The 21,020-nt window shown below is 42.2% G+C and overlaps 2 protein-coding genes across 4 annotated transcripts in view; both read left to right on the forward strand.

Moving 5' to 3' along the window:
- Positions 1–236: 236 nt before the first annotated feature.
- Positions 237–21,020, forward strand: part of ralyl (RALY RNA binding protein like) — a 44,336-nt gene continuing 23,552 nt past the window's right edge. Inside the window, exons 1-3 of one of the 3 annotated variants that reach the window (XM_079529477.1) lie at positions 262–363; positions 12,501–12,566; positions 16,055–16,326. In XM_079529477.1, coding sequence (XP_079385603.1) covers positions 16,071–16,326 — 256 coding nt within the window. In that variant the 5' untranslated portion in view covers positions 262–363; positions 12,501–12,566; positions 16,055–16,070. Of the gene's footprint in view, positions 364–12,500; positions 12,567–16,054; positions 16,327–21,020 lie in introns of all 3 variants that reach the window. The other 2 variants (XM_079529478.1, XM_079529479.1) reach the window with 2 other exon arrangements.
- On the forward strand, positions 18,705–19,088 carry LOC306943253 (14 kDa phosphohistidine phosphatase-like; the record flags this gene model as incomplete). The annotated part of the gene is made up of 1 exon (XM_079529480.1): positions 18,705–19,088. The coding sequence occupies one exon, from the start codon at positions 18,705–18,707 to the stop codon at positions 19,086–19,088; it is 384 nt and encodes a 127-aa protein (XP_079385606.1).

A 21,020-nucleotide genomic window follows, 5' to 3' on the forward strand; every position in this document is an offset into this window, starting at 1 on the left:
TAGTTGGTTCTTTTCATTGTGCGGTGCATTTCCTATCCGCGGGTTATTTGCAACAGTCACCGGCGTTCACAGATCATCAGACTCAGCTCATTTCGCCAACTAAAAGAAAATCAATAACATTACCAGAAAAGGCTCCTTCCTTCCTGTTCATTTCCATCACAACACAGTGTCGCATGTGCATGTGGTGGCGTTGAAAGCTGAATTCCAAAACTCTAGTCAGTCACATGACTCAAGCACCCGGTTACACCGGCAGCAGCGACCGAGAGAGGGACGCAGAGCCTCGATAGACAACAAGCCTATACACCACCACACGCTTTATATACGCCCAATTCATTTTTAATTGAAACCTTTTACTCCCGCGCGGTGAGTACCTTTTCCATGACATTTTCCTATTTTTATTCTCTTTTTCTTTCTTGTCTTGGTGTCCCGACATGGGAAATGTTTTTTTCTCGTTTTCCTGCATGCCATGCAATGATTTGAATCTTGGATGCTGACTGAGTATTGGTGCTCCACACACCGGCGATCATCCACACAGACTATTAGACGTGCTTGCGGTCGGAGCCACTGTTTTTTCTCTGTCCTCGAAGAAGCAGCAGCTTCTCCGGGGCGCTGTGGGCACACTTTGTTATCCACTCTTGCTTGTTTTCTGCTTTTCTTTAATCATGTCTCATTTTTGTGTGATTTTTGTTTCGGTGGGTATCTGGGATGTCACAGTGTTTCTCAGCTCCGGTGTTGGAGACTCTCTGTCACTGAGCGCGCAAAGATAACAGTTTTGATTTTCATTCTTGAGGATTTTGTTTTTCTAATAGGTGAGAATTGAACTTTGCATTAAGTTTATGTTGCTCTTGTTTTCCCCTTCCTTCCCCCTTTCCATTCAGCTATTACTATTACCCAAGTATTTAGAATCACACATCTTTGACAGAGCAGGATTTGGCACCAAACGCCAAATATTTACATTTTAGACACACATTAAGATTAATTCCAACAATCATAAGCAAATACATAGTCCCTAAATCAAATTAATTAATTTAGTAATTACTAAATTACTTTTCATCTTGGAGCTCTGAATCAGATTAAAATCCACTAACAATCAGAATCAAATACATATATAGTCCTTAAATGACACTTAACTTTTCATCTTGGAACTCTGAATCAGAGAAGTGATTTATGCAAGCGTTCCCTTTCACTGACCAAGGCTTTGACAAGTTCAAACAAGGCTTTCATGCATTCTGTTCATTGGTATTGTATAAAGATAAAAGTACAGTGTCTGCCTATTGAACTGTGTATCCCCTCCCCGGTTCTCTTGCTGTACACGTGTGGTGTATGTGTGGTTTTGCTTGGGATTGTGGCTGGTGGAGAATGAGGAGATAAGGCAGTGCTAGAAAACGTGAATGAAGTGCTGCCAGCAAAAGGGTATCTCTTTTCTTTAAGGCCTAACAAATTCTGCAACAATTCAATATGCAAATTGCTCCATGCAGGTCCCTTAATGATAGATTTGATTAATGATGTGACCTTGACCAGCAGTACAGGCAGCCAACACACCCATGGGGCTATCCGCCAGCTGATATCCAACAACAACGCAAAAACTGCCAATAAACATTAGACATTACCCTTTTGAAATGACGTTCCCACATACGTCCTTCTCACATACCTGTATCCACAACTTCTTTTTTTAGACCGATTTTAAGATATATTGCACAGATACATTTTTGATTAACTTTCTCCACCCACTCCAGGGAAGAAAAAAAAACACACCCTTTCAATCATGCTGGAGAGATATGGATGGGGAGCATTTGAGAGCTATTCCAGCCTTCAGATTTGCAGGTCAGGGAACAGGTGGGAGTAGCAGAGCATGAAATGTGCCTGCTACGCAAACAATACTTATCTCTCACTGGGCATGGTGTGGGAATAATAGCCACCATGCCAAAGTCAGCCTATATAAAAGCATGCACTGATGACCACGGCCCAGAGGGAGAGAGAGAGAGACAGGGTACGTGGGTAAAGTTTAATGTCATTTTTACTCGGGTCAGGCATCTATATCTGTCTGTGTCCTATCCACTTTAAGGGTTCTGAGCCGGCCTGGTCAGTGGTCACTGACCCACTGATACACCCAGCAGGTGTGTATATTGTGAAGCGATCCATGAATTAGACAGTTAATCTTCTGTGAGATATTGATGGAGGACAAAGATGTTTTGAGAGCCATTCCACATGTCAGAGTTTGCAGGTCAGGAGAACCAAGTGGAGGACTTCTCCCTCTCGCTGTGGGACAGAGAAGTAGAAGAATACTAGAGAAAGAGAGGATTGAAGATGTATAAAGTAGGTTTTACTGTGTACTGCATGTTATCTGCAGTATGACTTTACTTGCAGAGCAGTTCTACAGGGCTACAGCATCTTACATTGCATGTAATGAATGTGAATGTGTAATGAAAATGACAACACCCATTGCGTAGATGACTGGTTCTTAACCTTTTTAATTTCAAGGACTCCAGTTTGATATTGTCGCTGTCGGGCTAAGTCAAGACCTTGTATGTCCAAAACCGTTACCGTTACATATCAGGAAATGGTAAATAGAAAATATGGAAAATAGAACGTGTGTTCCAGTTGATCCAGTTGATCCCACTGACAGACCTATTGCAGATCTACAGGCGCACAACGTGTCATGATGGGTCACGAAGGGTTGTGCGAGCTTGCAGTTCAGCTGTTTTTCCTTACCTTTCTGCAACACTATAATACAACAGATTACTTTAGGAAAAGAAATACATTAAAAGATTAAATATGGAGATACAAGGTTTCTGTCAAACAGCGATAATGGTATGCATTTAGCCAGGGACCCTAGTTTCAAAATGTTATCTCTTGTACCTCCATCTACACTTACACTATAACATCTGTGTTCATTTGGTTCCATTTGTACTCTCATCATTACAAAGAGCAGCAAGTAAGTTATACAGTATTAATCCTTTAGTTACGGACCCCCTGCAACCTAGCCCGGTAGACAATCCCGGTCGCGTGAATTCACATTATCATGTGTCTTCTGCAGACCGGTCTGGCCCCAAGCGCTGAGTGGGCGTTTTGCGTTTTGCAGAAAAGTGAACCTTTTGCAGAAACCAAAAAGTGGAAGTGCCAATCAGCATCTGCGCTCTCAGGGCCCTGTTGATTGACTGATTGGCTCATCCACTTTTTGGTTTCTGCAAAAGGTTCACCCGGCACTTGGGGCCAGACCGGTCTGCAGAAGACAAAACCTGCAACCTCCTCTAGGACCCCTGGGGGTCCCCGGACTCCTCGTTATGAACCAGTCTCTAAGATCCCAAATTCGTGAGGCTAGCACACTTATTTTGCCTGCTGCACAAGTGAGGAGGTGAATTAATCAAAACAGTTTAAAGACACAATCCTGACTTGCCAGACAGTCAATAGTAAACCATATCCTTGATAAACAACAGCATTCATTTTCACCTTATTCTCATTTCTCAGTAATGGTTATGAGACATGCTGTTAGCCTGGCAGCAAAGGCATCTCAGCACCACGGCCAGCTCCATTTATTCTCTATTCAAAGAGATTTCAGCACCATGGACAGCAGCCAATACTTTATTATTACCCTAGCAGCACCTGGACAGAGTCGTTCTTTGCCTGGCTGGAACACCATAGTGGCTTAATGATAATCTACTAAACCAGCGGTTCTCAACCTGTGGGCCGGATACTGCAAGTGGGCCCCCAACTAATTGGCAAACATCATCATGACGTATAATACACACTGTCTATTTGCTCAGACACTATGACGTAAAATTCTCCATTCATTGTCAATTGGAATTTAATGTTTGTGTAGGACAAAGTTTGTGGACACCAAAAGCTGGATATAGGAGGGGCTAGCGCCCCTCAAAAAGAAAAGCCATGGTATTTATTGTTTACAGCCTAGGAAAAAAATGAGTTTTCATTGTTATACCGATAAATAGGGACCTGCATTTTCCATCGATCCAAGTCAAATCTTATCTATCTTACCATTAACACGGCAGCTGATTGGTAAACGCTTTTGAGATTTTCAAGTGGGCCCTGATCCAGAAAATAGAACCACTGAACTAAACCATGCATACCTGCCCCCCCCCACACACACACACATGCGCACGCATACGCACACACATACCTTAAGCCTGATTCATGCTTTGCGTCGATCACTGAAAGTAGCCGGTCTATAAGCTTACTTTAGAGGATTGTAAGTAATTTAATTTTGACAAAGCAATGATATTAAGTGGGTTTAGAGATATTGAATGGAAATAACCTCGACCTTTTATTCAAATCCCTTTTATTCCCTATACGTTGCTATTTAAAAGCTAAAGGGGAAATTTAGATGGATAACATTGTATAGAATATAAATACATAAAGAGTATATTGTAAAGTCCTCAGTGTTAACTGAGGACTTTGTTAACTGTGTTAAGAGTGTACACATGGGACCAAATAGACCTGTAGGTTAATGATCACTGAAGATTTGTAGTATATTAAAAAGAAAATGAATACTGTGACATGTGATCTTACAAAATGACTGAGAACGAGATTGATTTTGGCACAATGAGCAGCCAGCACTTTATTAGTGCAGGAGCTTATGGAGTAAGCTGATCTTTTGCCCTCTCTTCCTCACATGCACTTCCTTATTCACTTCATTACTCCTCGTTAAAAGACCCAAAGTAAGACTTCAATCTAACCCAGAATATACTGTATACAGGGTGTGTTGTGTTCAATTAATTTATACTTCATCATGTGACTGTCACTATGTGCCACATTAACAGAGGAAAATACATTGATTTTTCAATAAAGTTGACTTTCAGGCACGCTTTTTATTTATTTTATAATTTATTATAGTCACTCAGCAAACCTTGAAGAAAACTTTTTCACATGACATAAATTAGTTATGTTATGTTGTTACATTGCTGTACCAATACCAAGATGCCCTGAGGGTGGGAAGAAACATCACCCTTGCACTGAGCGCAAGGTCACTCTGAAACTACAGGTCTGGGAATGCCCATATATAGACCTATTATTATTTTTTTTATTTACGTTTTCGGGCCGGGTATGGGAAAAATGTGTGCTAATTAGTAAGGCGAGGCAGGGCCTCGGGCCAGCCCGGTTAAGGCTATAGCCTGGATAATAAGCCAGACGCGAATTTGCCTTGGCAAACAAATAAATGACTTATTAGCCAGGCTAGTTAGGGACTTAGGGCCCAAGTAGGGCCTGTTGAGAACTCTAGTTTTCGCCAGCTGCCGGGCGCTAATAACTTTGGGGCGGGCCCGTCTAGAGTTTAAATGGACAGGTATCAGTCAAAAGGGAGACATCGAAGACATCGAAGAGGAAGGACGGGTGGGGAGGGATCAACATCTGGAATGTCAGAACAGGTCAGCTCCATATATGGAGATCTAAGGGTTTGGGGTCAGACGTAGTTGCTGACCGGCTCCATATACTGTATGCAGATTTAGGTGATGATCCAGTCTTCTCCATGTATGGCTATCCAGGGTTTGATGAGGTCAGTGTCGTGATCTTCATATATGGAGATGGCCATATATGGAGTGTGACGTGTCACATGGCATGACGGACTGTCAACCATATATGGAGGCGTGACGGACGGACTGACTGACTAACAGGTTGCAGGTTTTCATAGAATACTAATTAAGGTTGTTTTCCACAGCCTGCTACACTAAATGGAAACGAGACACAATTAGTATCACTGGTAACACATGTACAGGATGTAACATTACACCAAATATTTATTTTGTCAGTATGGCTGCCATGGAGAAGGTCTATTCAGTCCAAAGTTATATTCTGTTGACTTGAGAAAAACAAAACAAAAATTCCTGTAGACTGTACAGACTCCCCACACCATGACACCTAATACCCCATATCGCTGCAGTAAAGTGACATTGTGCCTCAATCTCAAACCTTCTGGTGCTGTAAACCCGAGCCATATTTTGTTATCAACTAATTACTCACAGCTCTAGTGACCCAGTTACTTTAGCCTAGTGGAACGGAAGCTATATTTGGCACCCACACAAGAAAGGAATTAAAGAAATGGAGAAATAGGTTTGTGCCAGGAGATATACAGCATGAAAGCATGGCATATGTTCTACTGAATGTCCTAGAGGAAAGGTCTGGTCTCAGCAGTAGGTAGTAGTTTCCCCCCCATGGTTTCCTTCAAAGGTAGTTGGCAAGAACTGGTCAGGTATATTTATGGCAGTAACAACGTAGTGTTTCCTATGGATTGTGAGTAATGGATTCAGCTTTTTATGCTTTGGGTAACGTTTCATGAACAAGCTCATATAAATATTGTGATACAGTGAGGGGCACAAACTTGACAGTTGACTACAGCCATGTTATTAAAACAATGGGATGAAGCATTTGTGCTCTCAAAAAAGCCAAAGTTGATTTTTGTGCACTCAAGACAAACAAGCAGCATATTTTGACCAAAGACAAAATATCTTCTTTAGGCAAACAGATGTTTTTTTTATAAAGTCTGCTCTTAAAAGTCACTCATTATAGTAAACAAAATATGATGGCCAGAACATTCAGTTTTAAACATAGAAATGACTCAATGCAGCATGTTTAATAGTTAACATTTAAATAAATAAATAAGTATTTTGGTGTTACTATAATACTCCCACCACAGTGAACACATACCTGTAGTGTACACCTTTTGCTCTGTTTTTGTTTTTAATGCTTTATTCAGACATACAGTGAAAAGAAAGACAGGAAATGCAGACCGAATTGACATGCAACAAATGGTCCAGCCGGCTGGGAGTGGAACCGGGGACTCGCTGTCAGGCATTAGAGATCACGTGGGAACTTCTCGACTAGGGTTGTCCCCCCCAAACAATATACTGTAGCTTTAAATTAAAACCATATGAATCCTACAGACAATTCTCTTGGTACATGGTATGGTATTTTAATCGAGGTGGATGATTCCACTGAGCAAAATGCCCTGATCTAAGAGATATAGCAAGCCCAGCCATTATTTTAAGATGTAAGATAATACTCAAATAAGAGTAAGACGCAAGATAAAAATCTCAAACCGATAGAGCTCCATTTTCTCCCATCTCTCTCTCTCTCTCTCTCTCTCTCTCTCTCTCTCTCTCTCTCTCTCTCTCTATCTATCTCTCTCTCATTCCATCTTCCTGGCATCATCAGCAGTCAGGGCCCGGTATAGGTTCCTAAAATCAGATTTATGGTATAGCTCATTTTAGGGCTGTGAGTATCTGCCCTCTGTCTCTGCGCTTCAGAAAGCCTCCATGAGTTCACACAGGGAAATAGGAGAGATAAGGGCATTGGAAATTGGAATGTATTTTACGGACGGTCTGTATTACTGTAGGCTTTCAAGTTTCCCCCATCCACCCCGCCGTGAGGCACCATGTTACAGCCTTGCCGTTCAAAAAGTTAGTTCATTAAAGGTATGAAAAATATGTAAATGATAAAAGGATGATAGAACAGTAATATAAAAGGATAAAGCCACAGCAATAATTTATAAGCTAGCACTACCTACCTACCACATAGTGTCTGCATTTTGTAGTCTTTGATATTCTGTCCCAGGCCCAGTTCTAAGCTCCTTGAAGATGATTGGCATTGCAAAGGCCCATCGTTCTTTTTTGAAGTTCCCCCATTCCCCCCTCACTCTCTCCTTCTCATCTCTCTCCCTCTCTATCTGTCCCCCCCCCCCCCCCCCCCCCCCCCCCCCCATTTCTGCTTCCATAACTTTATTTCCTTTTGTTGCTATTTTACGCTCTGCTTCTTCAATGCAAACGCTGACAAGTATCATGCCGAAAGTAATGGCATGTAAAGATGGAGAGGGGAAATAGGATAAAGGACCTTGACTGTCACCCTTCCTTGTTAACGTACAGCACAATGTGATAGTCCACGGCACAATATCGTATCGTAGTCCTATTCAAAAGAATTGAAGCTGCACCATAAACAGAGCTAAAACTGCAGGACCAGTTCTGCGGGGACAGCACTCACTGTCTGTCTCCCATGCCCCGTTAGGCAGTGTTTACTGTACAAGTCCAGAAGGAGAGATTAGCTCCATTGCATCCATTCCATTGGACTGGGAGCAGAATGGCCCAGCAAGGACCTCCTATTCATTAAGACTTAATTGCTAATTGAGGACCTTGAATGATTCAGCAATAGCTGCTGCTGTTGGGGTTGGGTATTAGCTGAGTAATTTATAGCTCCAAGGGAGCTGGGGAAATAAATAGTGAGTGAGAAAAAGGACGCCGTTTCCCACAGCTCATGGGCACAAAGCATCGTAAGTTTGAATATTGTTCTCATGGGGAACATTCTGTTGGAAACAGCGAATGTTTCCTCGTTCATTTTCTTGGGTTCCCAAGTACATTTTAATGTAATGAATTTTAACATTGCAGTCAACTTAATGGGGATTTCCAATATCATTGCACTTACTGTATGTTTATAAGGTATATAGTGTTTATCTGCAACATCTACGTTTGATGATAATGATGGTGCTACAGCAGGTTTACCATGTCTCTTCTGAACGGAGGCTTCTCACTCTCAGTGGCTATAGAGAAGTTGTTCTTGATTTAGTCCAGTGTTGGGGGTTATGCCTTACTTTCATGAGTAACATAGTAATAATCATTATTTTACAAAATGAGTAATTCATAATTCAAAATATCACTTCACTTTCAGAAACTGCTATTTGTAGTTTTTAAAGCATATATAATTCGTTCACTATTCGTTCCATTCACTATTTGGACAAAAACATTCTCAAAATATATCCCCTGTACTGATGGAGGGTGCTGCAGCTTCTGAGTCGTTTGTCCATCATCATGATATTGAATATTTGAGGGTGCCTACCTTCCATTTAATATCTTTCCTAGTGCTTTTGCACTGCATCTGTGGGTGTTTTGTGAGTCACGTAAAAGTAACACAGGTTATTACTTAATTAACCCTAACCCTATAGTAATATTATAATGTAATGTAACATATAACTTTTAGTTGAAAGTATTAAGAATTAAGATGTCCAACTGTATACTGAGTTCAACCTCAGTCCTAATCTTGACGGGAAAATGGTTGTTATGCAGAAATATTGGCTAAATATGATGTTTTGTTCCGACGTAATTCATGTATCACCACCGTATTCATGTATTTAATACCTATACAGTATATTTACTGTGTGCGTGTCTGTGTTGTCAATCAATGGAAGGTAAAATGCCCCAGAAACTGCCAGGCGACACAGAAGGTCATGTGTGTTGATGTCTGAAGGCAAACAGCCTCATTTCTCTGATAAGCACAGCTAGAACAATTATGTTATTAAGTGATAGAAATAAAACGCTACATTACAACACATGCAAACAGAAGTGCAAGTGAGTCGAGTGAGTAAAGATGGAGTGCTGTGATTTTTTTATTTTTTCCAGCTTGATGTGTTTATGAGGTGACAGTACTATAATTAGACCCTTTGGTGTAGTTGTTATGTGCAATGATGTACATACAATACCCTTTGTATTTAGGGTTTCTTCCTGGAGGCTGAAACCTTGAAACCTCAAACGTGAAAAAAACTGTGATATGGTGACATCACAATATCAGCCCCTCCCCCTTTATCATACAACAACAGCTGTAGGTGCGGCTTCAGTTCAGGTGGATCACCACCCAACATCACCACCCACCAGGCAAACCAGGCATACTTAATGAACTGGTGGGCGTGTCCACATAAAAACAACATTTTAACAAATACTGTACACTTTTTAGGAAAGAAATCTTCCTCCTTATAATACCTGATGATCATGTTTTAGTGTGGAAAAAAATCACGGCACTTCATCTTTAAGCATAGAACATATCCAATCTACAAACTCGGAACACATTGCATGTTGTGAGCTATTTTTGTCATTATTTAAGAATCTTTTTTTTTTTAAAGGCCATTGTCTATTTATTATTTTTACAGTATGCTGTAGTAGTCACTGAAGAGATTTTTTTTTACTGTGGGGTATTCCGACTCTGCACGACAGTCAGCTGTGAAAGCCCCTGTGAAAGAGGATGTGAGAAACACCCTCTGCCAGCAAAAACCCCAAGAAGCCCCACCGAAAATCCCTACTGTCATGCATTAGAGTGACTATCCCTGGGAAAGGCAAGCGTCAGTGAGAGCACTTAATATTTCAGAGGTAAACAAAAGCATTCACATGAGAAAACATGCCAGTGATGAGTTGGATGCATTTACAGATTTCGCTGATGCATGAATACGCTGTTTAGCATTCATCTCTGGAGCAAGAGCGTGCTGGGATGCACCCCCTGCTGGGATGCAACACCAACCCCCACCCACCCAGAGTGTGTGTGTGCGTGTGCGTGTGTGTGTGTGTGTGTGTGTGTGTGTGTGTGTGTGTGTGTGTGTGTGTGTGTGTGTGTGTGTGTTTTTGTGTTTGCTGGACTGGGACGTTTCCACCAGCATTTTGCCAGCAGTCACGCTACACACTGCTTAAAAGGCTTTGAGGATCTCAAAGACTCATGAATATTGTAGGAGAATCTCCTTTGATGTCTCTTCAGCTCAGCTACCACTGTGGAGGAGAGTCACGTAATACACTCTTGCCTCCTATCTTTATTTACAAACAAACAAACATGCACTAATTAAGCGTAATTGGGGGTGGGGACGAAAAGTGATGCTGACTAGCACTGCCAGACTGTGATTGAAAGTTTTGGAAGTTCATCAGGCCAACGGATATCCTGTAGTTATCCTTCTCGCAGTTGTGGCATTCTACTGAGGTTTTGCATATTGGTTTCTCTAACGGTTCCATCGGTTAGTTATACCAATTAGAGCAGCATTAGATCTGTTCCATTATAACAGTGGAAATTCACTGATGTATTATGAAATAAATAATGTTTTGTGTCCACAAACTTATCTATTTTCACAGAATGTTCGCCACCAAAATAGAGATGCTAGTGTAAAGCTTTTGTCAAAAAAAAACAACTTTAAATGCTGATAAAAGTACAATTTGAATCTTTACCACTGAAGGACCATCCACCCATGCAGTCCCAGTGGTCCTCCAGTGTATGTTTATGTTTATTCAACTTTCAGCATGATCACAGGTTTTAAAAGACAGAGGTGCCATTAAACACACTGAATTATTTTGCCGATCACAAATATAAAACTTCAAATCTAAAATGCAATAGCCTATCTAAAAATCCAAATGGTGTAAAACTCAAATCTAAAATCCACTATCATTTAAAAGACCGCACATATATGGGATTGGTGATTTTTATATCTCTCAGTTCTGCATTATGGGGTGTCCAGGTCGTCTCCATTTCTAGTTTGACGTCCAGACATCTCTTTCCTGAGGGGAGGTATAGCCAGTTCCTGAAGTTAGATTTGAGCAGCTTCCTGGCAAAGTCAAGGCATAGGTGGGCGCGCCTCTCTGCTAGGGTACATAATGTAAGGGTGCGGAGAGCTGCTGTGTATCATGAGTACCTCCGGCCAAGAATGATTCTGCAAGCCTGTTTTTGAGAATCATTCTTGGCCGGTGGTACAGTATGCCTCTGCTCTGTTAAACCGCTTTTGGGCCCCTCAAAGAATCAGAGGTAAGAAACTGAACAAAATAAACACTTCTCCACAGTATAACTGTGAAGAGAGCTAACGATAACACTCCTTATAAATCTGGTGTGTGAGAGACTACAGTACATTAACAGCAAAACTCCATTATTTTGCCTTGCCTCTCCAAGTCCATTACTCCTCTTTCTGCCATGTGACCTTCATTCATACACGTCAGCCGCTATTTAATGAATGGTGCTTTCAAACGGCACTAGATATTCCCAGTTGCATGTGAGCCAAGGTAAGCAAGCTCTCTTTTTCTCCTTTTAAACCCACTTAACTAATGTGCCCCACCTGCTTAGTTATCCTACTAATGGCATCACCCCACTCCCCTTGCCTTAAAGACGAGTCCTCAGTGGCTGCAGTCAGACATACTCAATTGTACTTCAAAATACATCAGTCACTAAGAGGGAGACGAGGGAGCAGTGTTGGGGATGTGGGGCCGGAGGAGGTATTATGCATTCGAAGGTAGAGATCGGTGAATGTGATTTAATTGGAGCAACTGGTGGGCTTTTAGTGCGCCTGCTTGGTCGATGATGGATTGCATTAGCCACACAAAAAATGTAATATAATAAAATAAAACCCAATCATTGTGTTCCTGGCACCTGAAGCACAATCAAAATGTCCCATGGACTACAACCTACTGAACCAAGGAGGCAGCACAGGAGAAACATAATGAGTAGGAGTGTGTAAGAGTAAGAAAGGAAGAAATAGAACAAAAAGTGTGTCGTGTGTGTGTGTGTGTGTGTGTCTGTGTGTGTTTGTGTGCAACGTGCGTGCGTGCGTGTGATGTATAGTATGCCGATAAGTACAAGTGCAACATGAAGAGAGATCATTTCTGCTTGTTAGGTTGTGTGCGTGCGTGCGTGCGTGCGTGCGTGCGTGCGTGTGTGTGCGCTCATGCGTTTGCAATTGCTTCTGAGCTGATGTGTCAAACTATCACCTTCAGATTCACAGCTGCCTTCCCTCTTCATTCTGCCTTCTCTCTTCATCCTCTATCTACACAGGAGAAAAGGTAGATACGTGTTATTATTGTTATATTACAGCCTCATAAGAGCTCCTCCTGAGTCCATAATGTGTCTACATTCTGCAGAGTCTCGGTCGAAAAATACTACATTATAACTTCCTGGCACAAACCACATCATAGGCAGGGAATTCCAGGAACTAGCGACTTACGAAGAGCCTCCTTCATCTTCAGCTTTGATTGGACGCACCGCATTCCACACCACTGATCGCTATGGTGACACTTCCTTTATCCCCACGGGGGTGCAGTGGCATTAGTAGCACAAACAATGTGGCCTCCACAGGAGAGAGAAAGCACACGAGGGGCTTCTGATGTTTAGAGAGGTTTGATTGCGGGCCTCATTTGAGATGATCTGTGGGGCTTGTCCCCGGAGACACATGCAGTCTGAAGGGTCCAACTGAACTGACAGTATTACTCCCTGATGTCCATGTGTTCTACAGTATTTCGAAACCAGACGCCCTAAAGGGCGAGGTCGTGTGCACGCATCCGCCTGGGTGACGGCAGATGGCAGACTGCTGGGCGAGCGCTGGCGCTTTGGCATGGGGGCATGGGGGGGCATCAACATATGGAATGAATACTGTACTGGCCATATATAGAGAGTGTCTTGAGGGTATCCGGAGAACTCGCCAGTTTATCCAACTCGCCGCGATTTAGTGCATTTTAGTTTTACTTCACCTTCATTTAAATTGCATTGAATTGAAAGAGAGAGAGGATAGTTGTTTAGAGTTAACACTAGAGAAAGTAGGAATGCTAAAAGTTTAAACACCAAAGTACCGAAACAATGTAATTTATTAGTAAACAATTCCTTAATGGTAGGCCTACTTATCATTGGTATTCACATACAGTACTCACCTTTTTATATCATCATCAGCTGACCATTTAATTGCACAAAATAATTTGATCACTTTGGAAATAAACTATCACATCTGTGAGTTTGACATACTACACTGATGAAGACAGCATGTTAGCATAACGATGAAGACATTGATGAAGAATCTTCGCCGTGGCGACTTGGTAAACTGGCGAGTTCTCCGGTATTCGTCTTGAGTGTACAGGGTTTGATGAGGTAAGATCAACATATGGAATGTCAGAACAGGAAGGACGGGTGGGGAAGGATCAACATGTGGAATGTCAGAACGATCCAGTCTTCTCCATGTGGTTATCCAGGGTTAGATGAGGTCAGTGTCGTGATCTTCATATATGGAGATGGCCATATATGGTGGTGTGACGTGTCACGAGGCGTGACCATATATGGAGGCGTGATGTTACGAGGCGTGACCATATATGGAGCCTGACCATCTGGCGGGAGATGCAGGTTTTCATAGTAAATGCGACCTACCGTCGCAATAATGAAGCTGTCTTTGGAGCACTCCTGCTTCAAACTGAGTGCACACAAGGTTCTGCCAATTTTGCTCAAGTGATTCTTTACATGAATGATTGTGAGAATTATTGCAGTGGAGTCTAGTCTAGCCTAGTTTCATACATTGTTAAATGTCACACCAGTAATCCACAGTTCAACTCAGGATTCCACTGTTATTTTCAGGTACGCTAATTAAATGTGCTACTTGGAGGCATATGGTTCTCGTATGAAGTGAGATTTGTCAGATTGACACTTCTGGATAGTTCACCTCCTTGCAGATAAGGGCCTGCAAGAGCCTGCGGATCCTCTCATAAGTTACGATGAAACGGGACGTTATGAAACTTACACTGTATTAGAAGGTCAAGCAGGACTTAGTGAATGGGACCCTGCATTTGTCAGACTGTATAAACGACCAATATGCACATGCTGTGTATGTGTCTCTTACAGATATGTAAAGACAGTTTAATATCTACAGTTTAATTGTCATTAATTTGTCTTGTGTAAGCAATAGTTTTTAGGTTGAATAAGTATGGAAGTGCATTTCTATGGCGGAGAGATAGGGAGAGCAGGAGAGAATCTGCACCTGGCTCGCTGATAACAAACTATCTTTACACCTGGGAAAAACTGAATCCATTCTCTTTGGATCTAATAGTAATCTCAGCAATGCAAATGGCTTCTTGGTTAGAGTGGGTGACAATGTTATCACACGTAAAGATGAAATTACCTACCTAGGTTCCATCCTGGAGGCTAATCTTTCCGGTGATAAAATGGCCACCAACGTAATCAAAAAAGTCAACCAAAGAACAAGATTCCTTTACAGGATCTCCTCACTGGTCAACAAAAACACCTTGAAGACCTTAACAGGAGCCCTCGTACAAGGTTTATTTGACTATGCATGCACCTCCTGGTACCACAGCACCTCAAAGGCCCTTAAAACTAGGCTCCAGACCTTAAAGTATATATTAATAGAGACGGCACCCGAGTTCTCCTCCCATCCACTTGCATTAAGTTTCTCTAAAGCGCATGAGGCGATTTCACTCCTCCTTCCGGGTAGGAATAGAGTGCATTCTGGGATGGATTTGCCCCAAACACATGAACGCGCTGCTGTTGACTATCATTGCACGCGTGTCATCGTGAACGTGCACAATGATGGTCTGGGCCCACGCTGCAATACCAAATTTGGCCACTATGTCCATTTCTCCTCAGGGTTTCCTCCGGGTGCCATCTCTATTTATATATACTCTAAGCTCCAGACTTCCCAAAACAAACTGGTCAGGCTCCTACTTGGCCTCACCCCCAGAGTACAGCATCTTGCAATGGGTCTGGTCCACAAGATTCGATACACCACCAAGATACCCATGTACCTGTCTAGATACTTCCTTAATGTTAACGAAGTCCACACCCACAACACCAGAGGGAGTGCAACGAACTATGTACAACCCAGATTCGGCACAAACAAGGGACTAAATTATTTTCGCTCCTATGCCACCAAATGTGGAACGCCCTACCAAGTCATTAAGACATGCGAATCCCGCTCTCAAAGGGCACCTACGGACGGCTGAAATTCGAAACTGCCCCCCCGTAAAAATCTGAATCCCCCCACCGCCCACCCTTTTTCCCCTCACTGTATATGTTTCTTTTCCCTTTTACCTCCCTTATGATGAATTCCTGTTCTGTTCTTTGACTATATAGAAGTGTCTATTTGTACGTCTCTAAATGTTTTGATGAATTGAACAAGGTGGACCCTCTTGTAAACAAGTGTACTGTTAATAAATACTTCAATCAATCAATCAATCAATCAGAGTGGAAGAGAGAGAACATGCAGACTTGAGTGAGTAGGTACATGATTACTGTATTCATGGGTATATAATAATATGTGTCAGTTAAGTTGTTTTCATGACCAATATTATATTGCTATGAGCAATTCCAACCACACCAAATCCTCAGTGTTAAGTGTAAAATGGTTGTTACACTTTCTGTTAACGTAACACAGACCTCTGCGGGTCTGCTATGATCAATATAATGTATTCTCAAGTCTTTCTGATCTGATCACAACATATTATGTGTTCACCCTCTTAATGTGGCTGTCTAAACCAGTGTCTGTCATGTCTTCTCCCAGCAGGCAGTGAAGTAGGATGACTGGGAAGAACCTGACCAGCAACGTGACCAACAAAAATGACCCGCGGTCCCTCAACTCTCGTGTCTTTATCGGCAACCTCAACACTGCTGTCGTCACCAAGGGCGACATCGAGGCCATCTTCGCCAAGTATGGAAAGATCGTCGGCTGCTCACTCCACAAGGGTTTTGCCTTCGTCCAGTATGTCAGTGAGAGGAACGCCCGTGCCGCCGTGACTGGGGCGAATACCAGGGTCATCGCCGGACAATCACTAGGTAATATTATTTTTTGGGTGTGTATATTGGTGCATACATTGACGTTTCCAGCTGGAGACTAGACAAGTTTAATTTAAGTTGTGAAAATCAGGACTTGTGATTGTGAATTGATTTGGGCTCCTCTGCTGTGAGACTTGACTTGCTCGTGACTTGACTGAAGACTCTACAGAGTCTACATGACTCAAGACTTCAAAACAAAAACAATATCAGATTTGACTCGGTATAACCCTGGCACATTAGCTTATTTAAAAAACCATCCATCCATGTATTTTCTTTCACTTATCTGAGGCCAGGGCATGACAAGTATAGTAGCCTTAGGAACCAAACAGCTGAGATGCAAATTCGCATCCGCACAATGCTGGGTGAACGCATTTTTCTTTCTGATACACATATTGGCTACACAATCAAAATCTCAGTTGTTGAACAAAACTGTACACTGTAATAGGAAGAACCTGTCAGGAGACTAAGAAAGTATCAAGGTGAGGATGACGAGACTGAGGAGACAGTGAGTGGAGGGAATAGACGACGGAAGGAATCAGTGGTGGACAGTAATGTAGTACAGTACATTTACTTGAGTAGGCTACTGTACTTAAGTACATGTTTTGAGTGTCTGTACTTGTATTTGTATTTTTGGATACTTAAGACTGTGACTCACACCATTACATTTCAAGGACAAATTTCAAGGACGACTCCACTACATTTCTGGACTAGGAAGTGAAAAGTACCTTATTAACCACGAAGACCTATAAACCAAGTCCTATTTCAAATATAGTGAAAATAGCCAGCTCACAACGTGTCACAATGTAATGCATTGTGAGCTTGTAGATCGGCTATTTTCACTATCATTTATATTCTTTGAATCTTTGGGGAAAATGTCACATTTTTAATACATCAATGCAAGCTTGTACTTTGTAATTCGGAATTTTGAATGTGTAAAATATTTTTTTTAAAGCAAGTACAATTTTGACTGAGCAACTTTCACTACTGGAAGGAATAGACGAGACAGGTGAGCAGAGGCGGAGAAATTAAAAGCAATAGGCACATTCCTGAGCTGGACTCAAATGGGGCGGTCAGCTGCAGATCCCTGTAAATCTTTCCTATATTACTTATTGATCAGTTCTCTGCCTCCTCTGTAGAAAATACAAGTCCTCTCTCTCTGGCCTACGCTCTCATTAAATATGAATAAGAGTCCTGCAGGGTCACATCTGAAATTCTCACCATTCCATTTTCATGCATTTTGGGCTCCGGCCATTCTGTATGGCTTTAGCAAAGCTGCAAGGCTGAGCCATGTCCACGGCGCTGTGCTATATAATTAGGGGGCTTGAGGGCCATCATTGTAGGGACTATATGATTGATAACCATTTTGTGCACCTGGGGGGCGAAACCACGGGTGGAATTGTACTGGAAGTCAAGTGAATTGACAGTTCTGGGACCTCTCTCATTGTGTTAGTGCTGTCTCTCCATTTTGTGCCCAGAATGCTCAGACATTTTCAGCGAAAAATGTTTGAAAGGAGGCTCTTTCCAATAGAATAATCGGTGTGGTTATTTCTCACTGTCGCAGCTTCCCGCTACAGTATTATTATCCCATTGGTAGTAGCTTGCTGCTCTTAGGCTTTACTTCAAGAGTGACTAGTTAGGAGAAAAATCACCCCCGTGTGAAGTGAGGGGCGCTCTTATCATCGTACATCATCCATTCATTGTCAATGGGAATTTAATCTTTGTGTAGGACAAAAATAGCTGATTTGTTCGTCTACATATGACGTGGTCATAGATTCTCCATTCATTGTCAATGGGAATTTAATGTTTGTGTAAGACAAAAATCTACACCATAGCTGAATAAAAATAATCACGTGCTTTCATTGGCCTGTGTGTGTGTGTGTGTGTGTGTGTGTGTGTGTGTGTGTGTGTGTGTGTGTGTGTGTGTGTGTGTGTGTGTGTGTGTGTGTGTGTGTGTGTGTGTGTGTCCATCACACCCTCCCCTATGAAACCAGCCTTCGTAATAAATCAAACAAGTAATAATCAGAACTATCTATATATGCTCTGAATCTGTGTCTTATCAGTCTGAACTCCGCATAGCTTTCAGGCTTCAGTGTGAGGTTGTTCGGATCAGTGGTTGTCCAGAACCAGCATGTGAAAACGGTGGCAATGGCGTCTGTGCCCAGATATGCCCAAATATGGATCCGCCTGATGTCATGTTGATGACATGAGTGTGAAACCATAAAAGTGACGGTCGAAGAGCTGATAGAGGTGTATAGTAGCTAGCTAGTGCGCCTGTTGAGTTACAGATCAGCAGCAAGTGGTTATCGGTGTCAAGCCATTTCAGGCATGTGGTTTTTTAGCAGATTCATTCATAGCAGCTGACATACTGTAAGCACAGAATGTGCACTCAAACAAAAGCTGCAGCAGTGATGGCCAACATTCAGCAAGCAGACATCGATCCATCAGGCGTTTTTAAATACGTTCTCATACGAGTTCACAGTAAAGAGGAAGATGACTCAGAGATAGATGTTGTACGAGGATATGCCTGGGCAGAATATCACGCTGACATCTATGAGAAGGTGTCAGCGGAACTGGAGAAAGGGGGACTACTGGACTGTGAGTGTGTTGGTGGAGGGAGGATCCGTCATGAGCCGCAGGAAAAGAAGATTCATGTCTATGGCTACTCCATGGGATTTGGAAGAGCGAATCATGCAGTGTCTACAGAGAAACTGAAGGCCCAATATCCAGACTATGAGGTGACGTGGGATAATGAAGGATACTGACCTTCATTATACTTTACCATCCTCTATTGACCTCTTTCAAAGTGTCACCGTTTGCCTCATGAGTCAAGATGATAGCCAGTGTGACTAGGTTAGCACTGCTAATTATTTGTTGTCATTTTGTTTGTCTCTTTGGTTGATGACATCGATAATATATTAAACTAAAACTAGAAAATACTGTGTGCCGGCTCGAGTAGCTCACCAAGTGCATTATGGCATTGAGCAAATGAGATGTAACCCTCCCCCCGTCACAGCGGGCACTGGCAGACTATAAAACCGAAATAAAGAGAGCTTGAGTACCAAGCCCACTATAAAAAGTCAGAGGAAATATATAGCCTACAGGTGGGTAGACAATGTTGTGTCTGGTGGGAGAAATGGGAAAGAGCTTTTATTTGGTTGGAGGCTATAGTACACTAGCACAGCAAAGTTGGGGTTTTCTCAACTTTCCTGTCAAGCATCCCGACACTGTGGGAAATCGTCTCTTCTCCATAGACTTTGCACTGAAACTTGATGCTCAATCAGAACATGTCAGTGTTGCTGGTGTCATGTGAATTGGTCGTAACATGAGTGCGGGTGAGACACCGGAGATGTGAATGGAGCATCAGTTAAGCAGTGCTGCCTGACTTGTGTTCAGTTGAGTGTGATGACGATGATAAGATGGCCAGAACCGCCCGTTCCAAAGGGGCATGCATTCCATAACACAAATACTAGTATAGGGCATACTAGCTAGGCCTAGGTAGGGCATTGGTCGCACTATGAAAGTAATGTTGACCACAGATAGTGTACATCAGGCTAATATAATTTGCCACCATTGCGTCCTTTTCTGCTAGCATCACCATCCTCAACGATCTCGTGACTAGGAAGCAGATTAAGAGGAGAGGGGGTGTATGACAAAGAGGTAGTTGGCAGCAGAAGAGTAAATAGGATGCAGGTGCATTTCACAAAGGTGCCTAAAAAATATAATCAACGTGTTGGACCAGAATAACTAGCATGGCCACTCAGTCAGTTGTCCTTGATTATACACAGGTCTGATGCTGCCAACCTACAGGGAAAGGAAATCCAGGTTGAAGTCTGTCATGACAGGTTCACACAGGACATAGCCAACAGTTTTTGAGTACAGGCCAATTCCTGTGCCAAACGGTACCACAGCCAGAACAGACTGGATACTGCCATACAGTATACTGTATAGGCTACGTAACAAGTGTCTCTGTTGCCCACTAGGCAATTCCCAAAAGAGACACACCACACTTAAGCGCCCAAATCAAACAAATTCAGACTAAACCCAATGCTAAACGTTATCCTATTCTGTAACTTACACCATACTGTAGCTCGCATAATACTGTAACTTGGCTCAACATATAGTCCTAGCAAACAATTGCAGTTCTAGGGCTATATCAACTTATTACTTTTTACTAGTTTGAAAAACATTAAAATAGTTCAACTAGCCGATCTACATCAACACGTTGTGAGCCTGTAGATCGACTATATGAACTATTTTAAAAGGTTTTTCAAATAGTAAAAATCGTCATCATGACGTAAAATAGACACTACGGTGTAAAATTGTCCATTCATTGTCAATGGGAATGTAATGTTTGTGTAGGACAAAGTTTGTGAACATACACTAAAAGCTGGACATAGGAGGGGCTGGCGCAAGGGTGCAAGATATAGCCCCGACCCCCTACTATAAAAACTGCATCCACAGCAAACAATAATAGACCATATATTAATATAACACTATGCAAGCTGGGCAAGACAAAACAAAAGTGTCAATGCACATGTAAAAGTGCCTACAGGAAATAAAGCTTTTCCACTAACTAAGCTGCCTAAATATACTGACCTATATAACACCACCCTAGTCTTCATGTGGCTTTATAGGGCGGGTACTTGTGTACCAAAGCCCAATTTCCATGACCAGTGAACCAGTAACTTTCCCAA

This window comes from Electrona antarctica (genome assembly GCF_951216825.1).
Source record: "Electrona antarctica genome assembly, chromosome: 19".
Classification (NCBI taxonomy): Eukaryota; Metazoa; Chordata; class Actinopteri; order Myctophiformes; family Myctophidae; genus Electrona; species Electrona antarctica.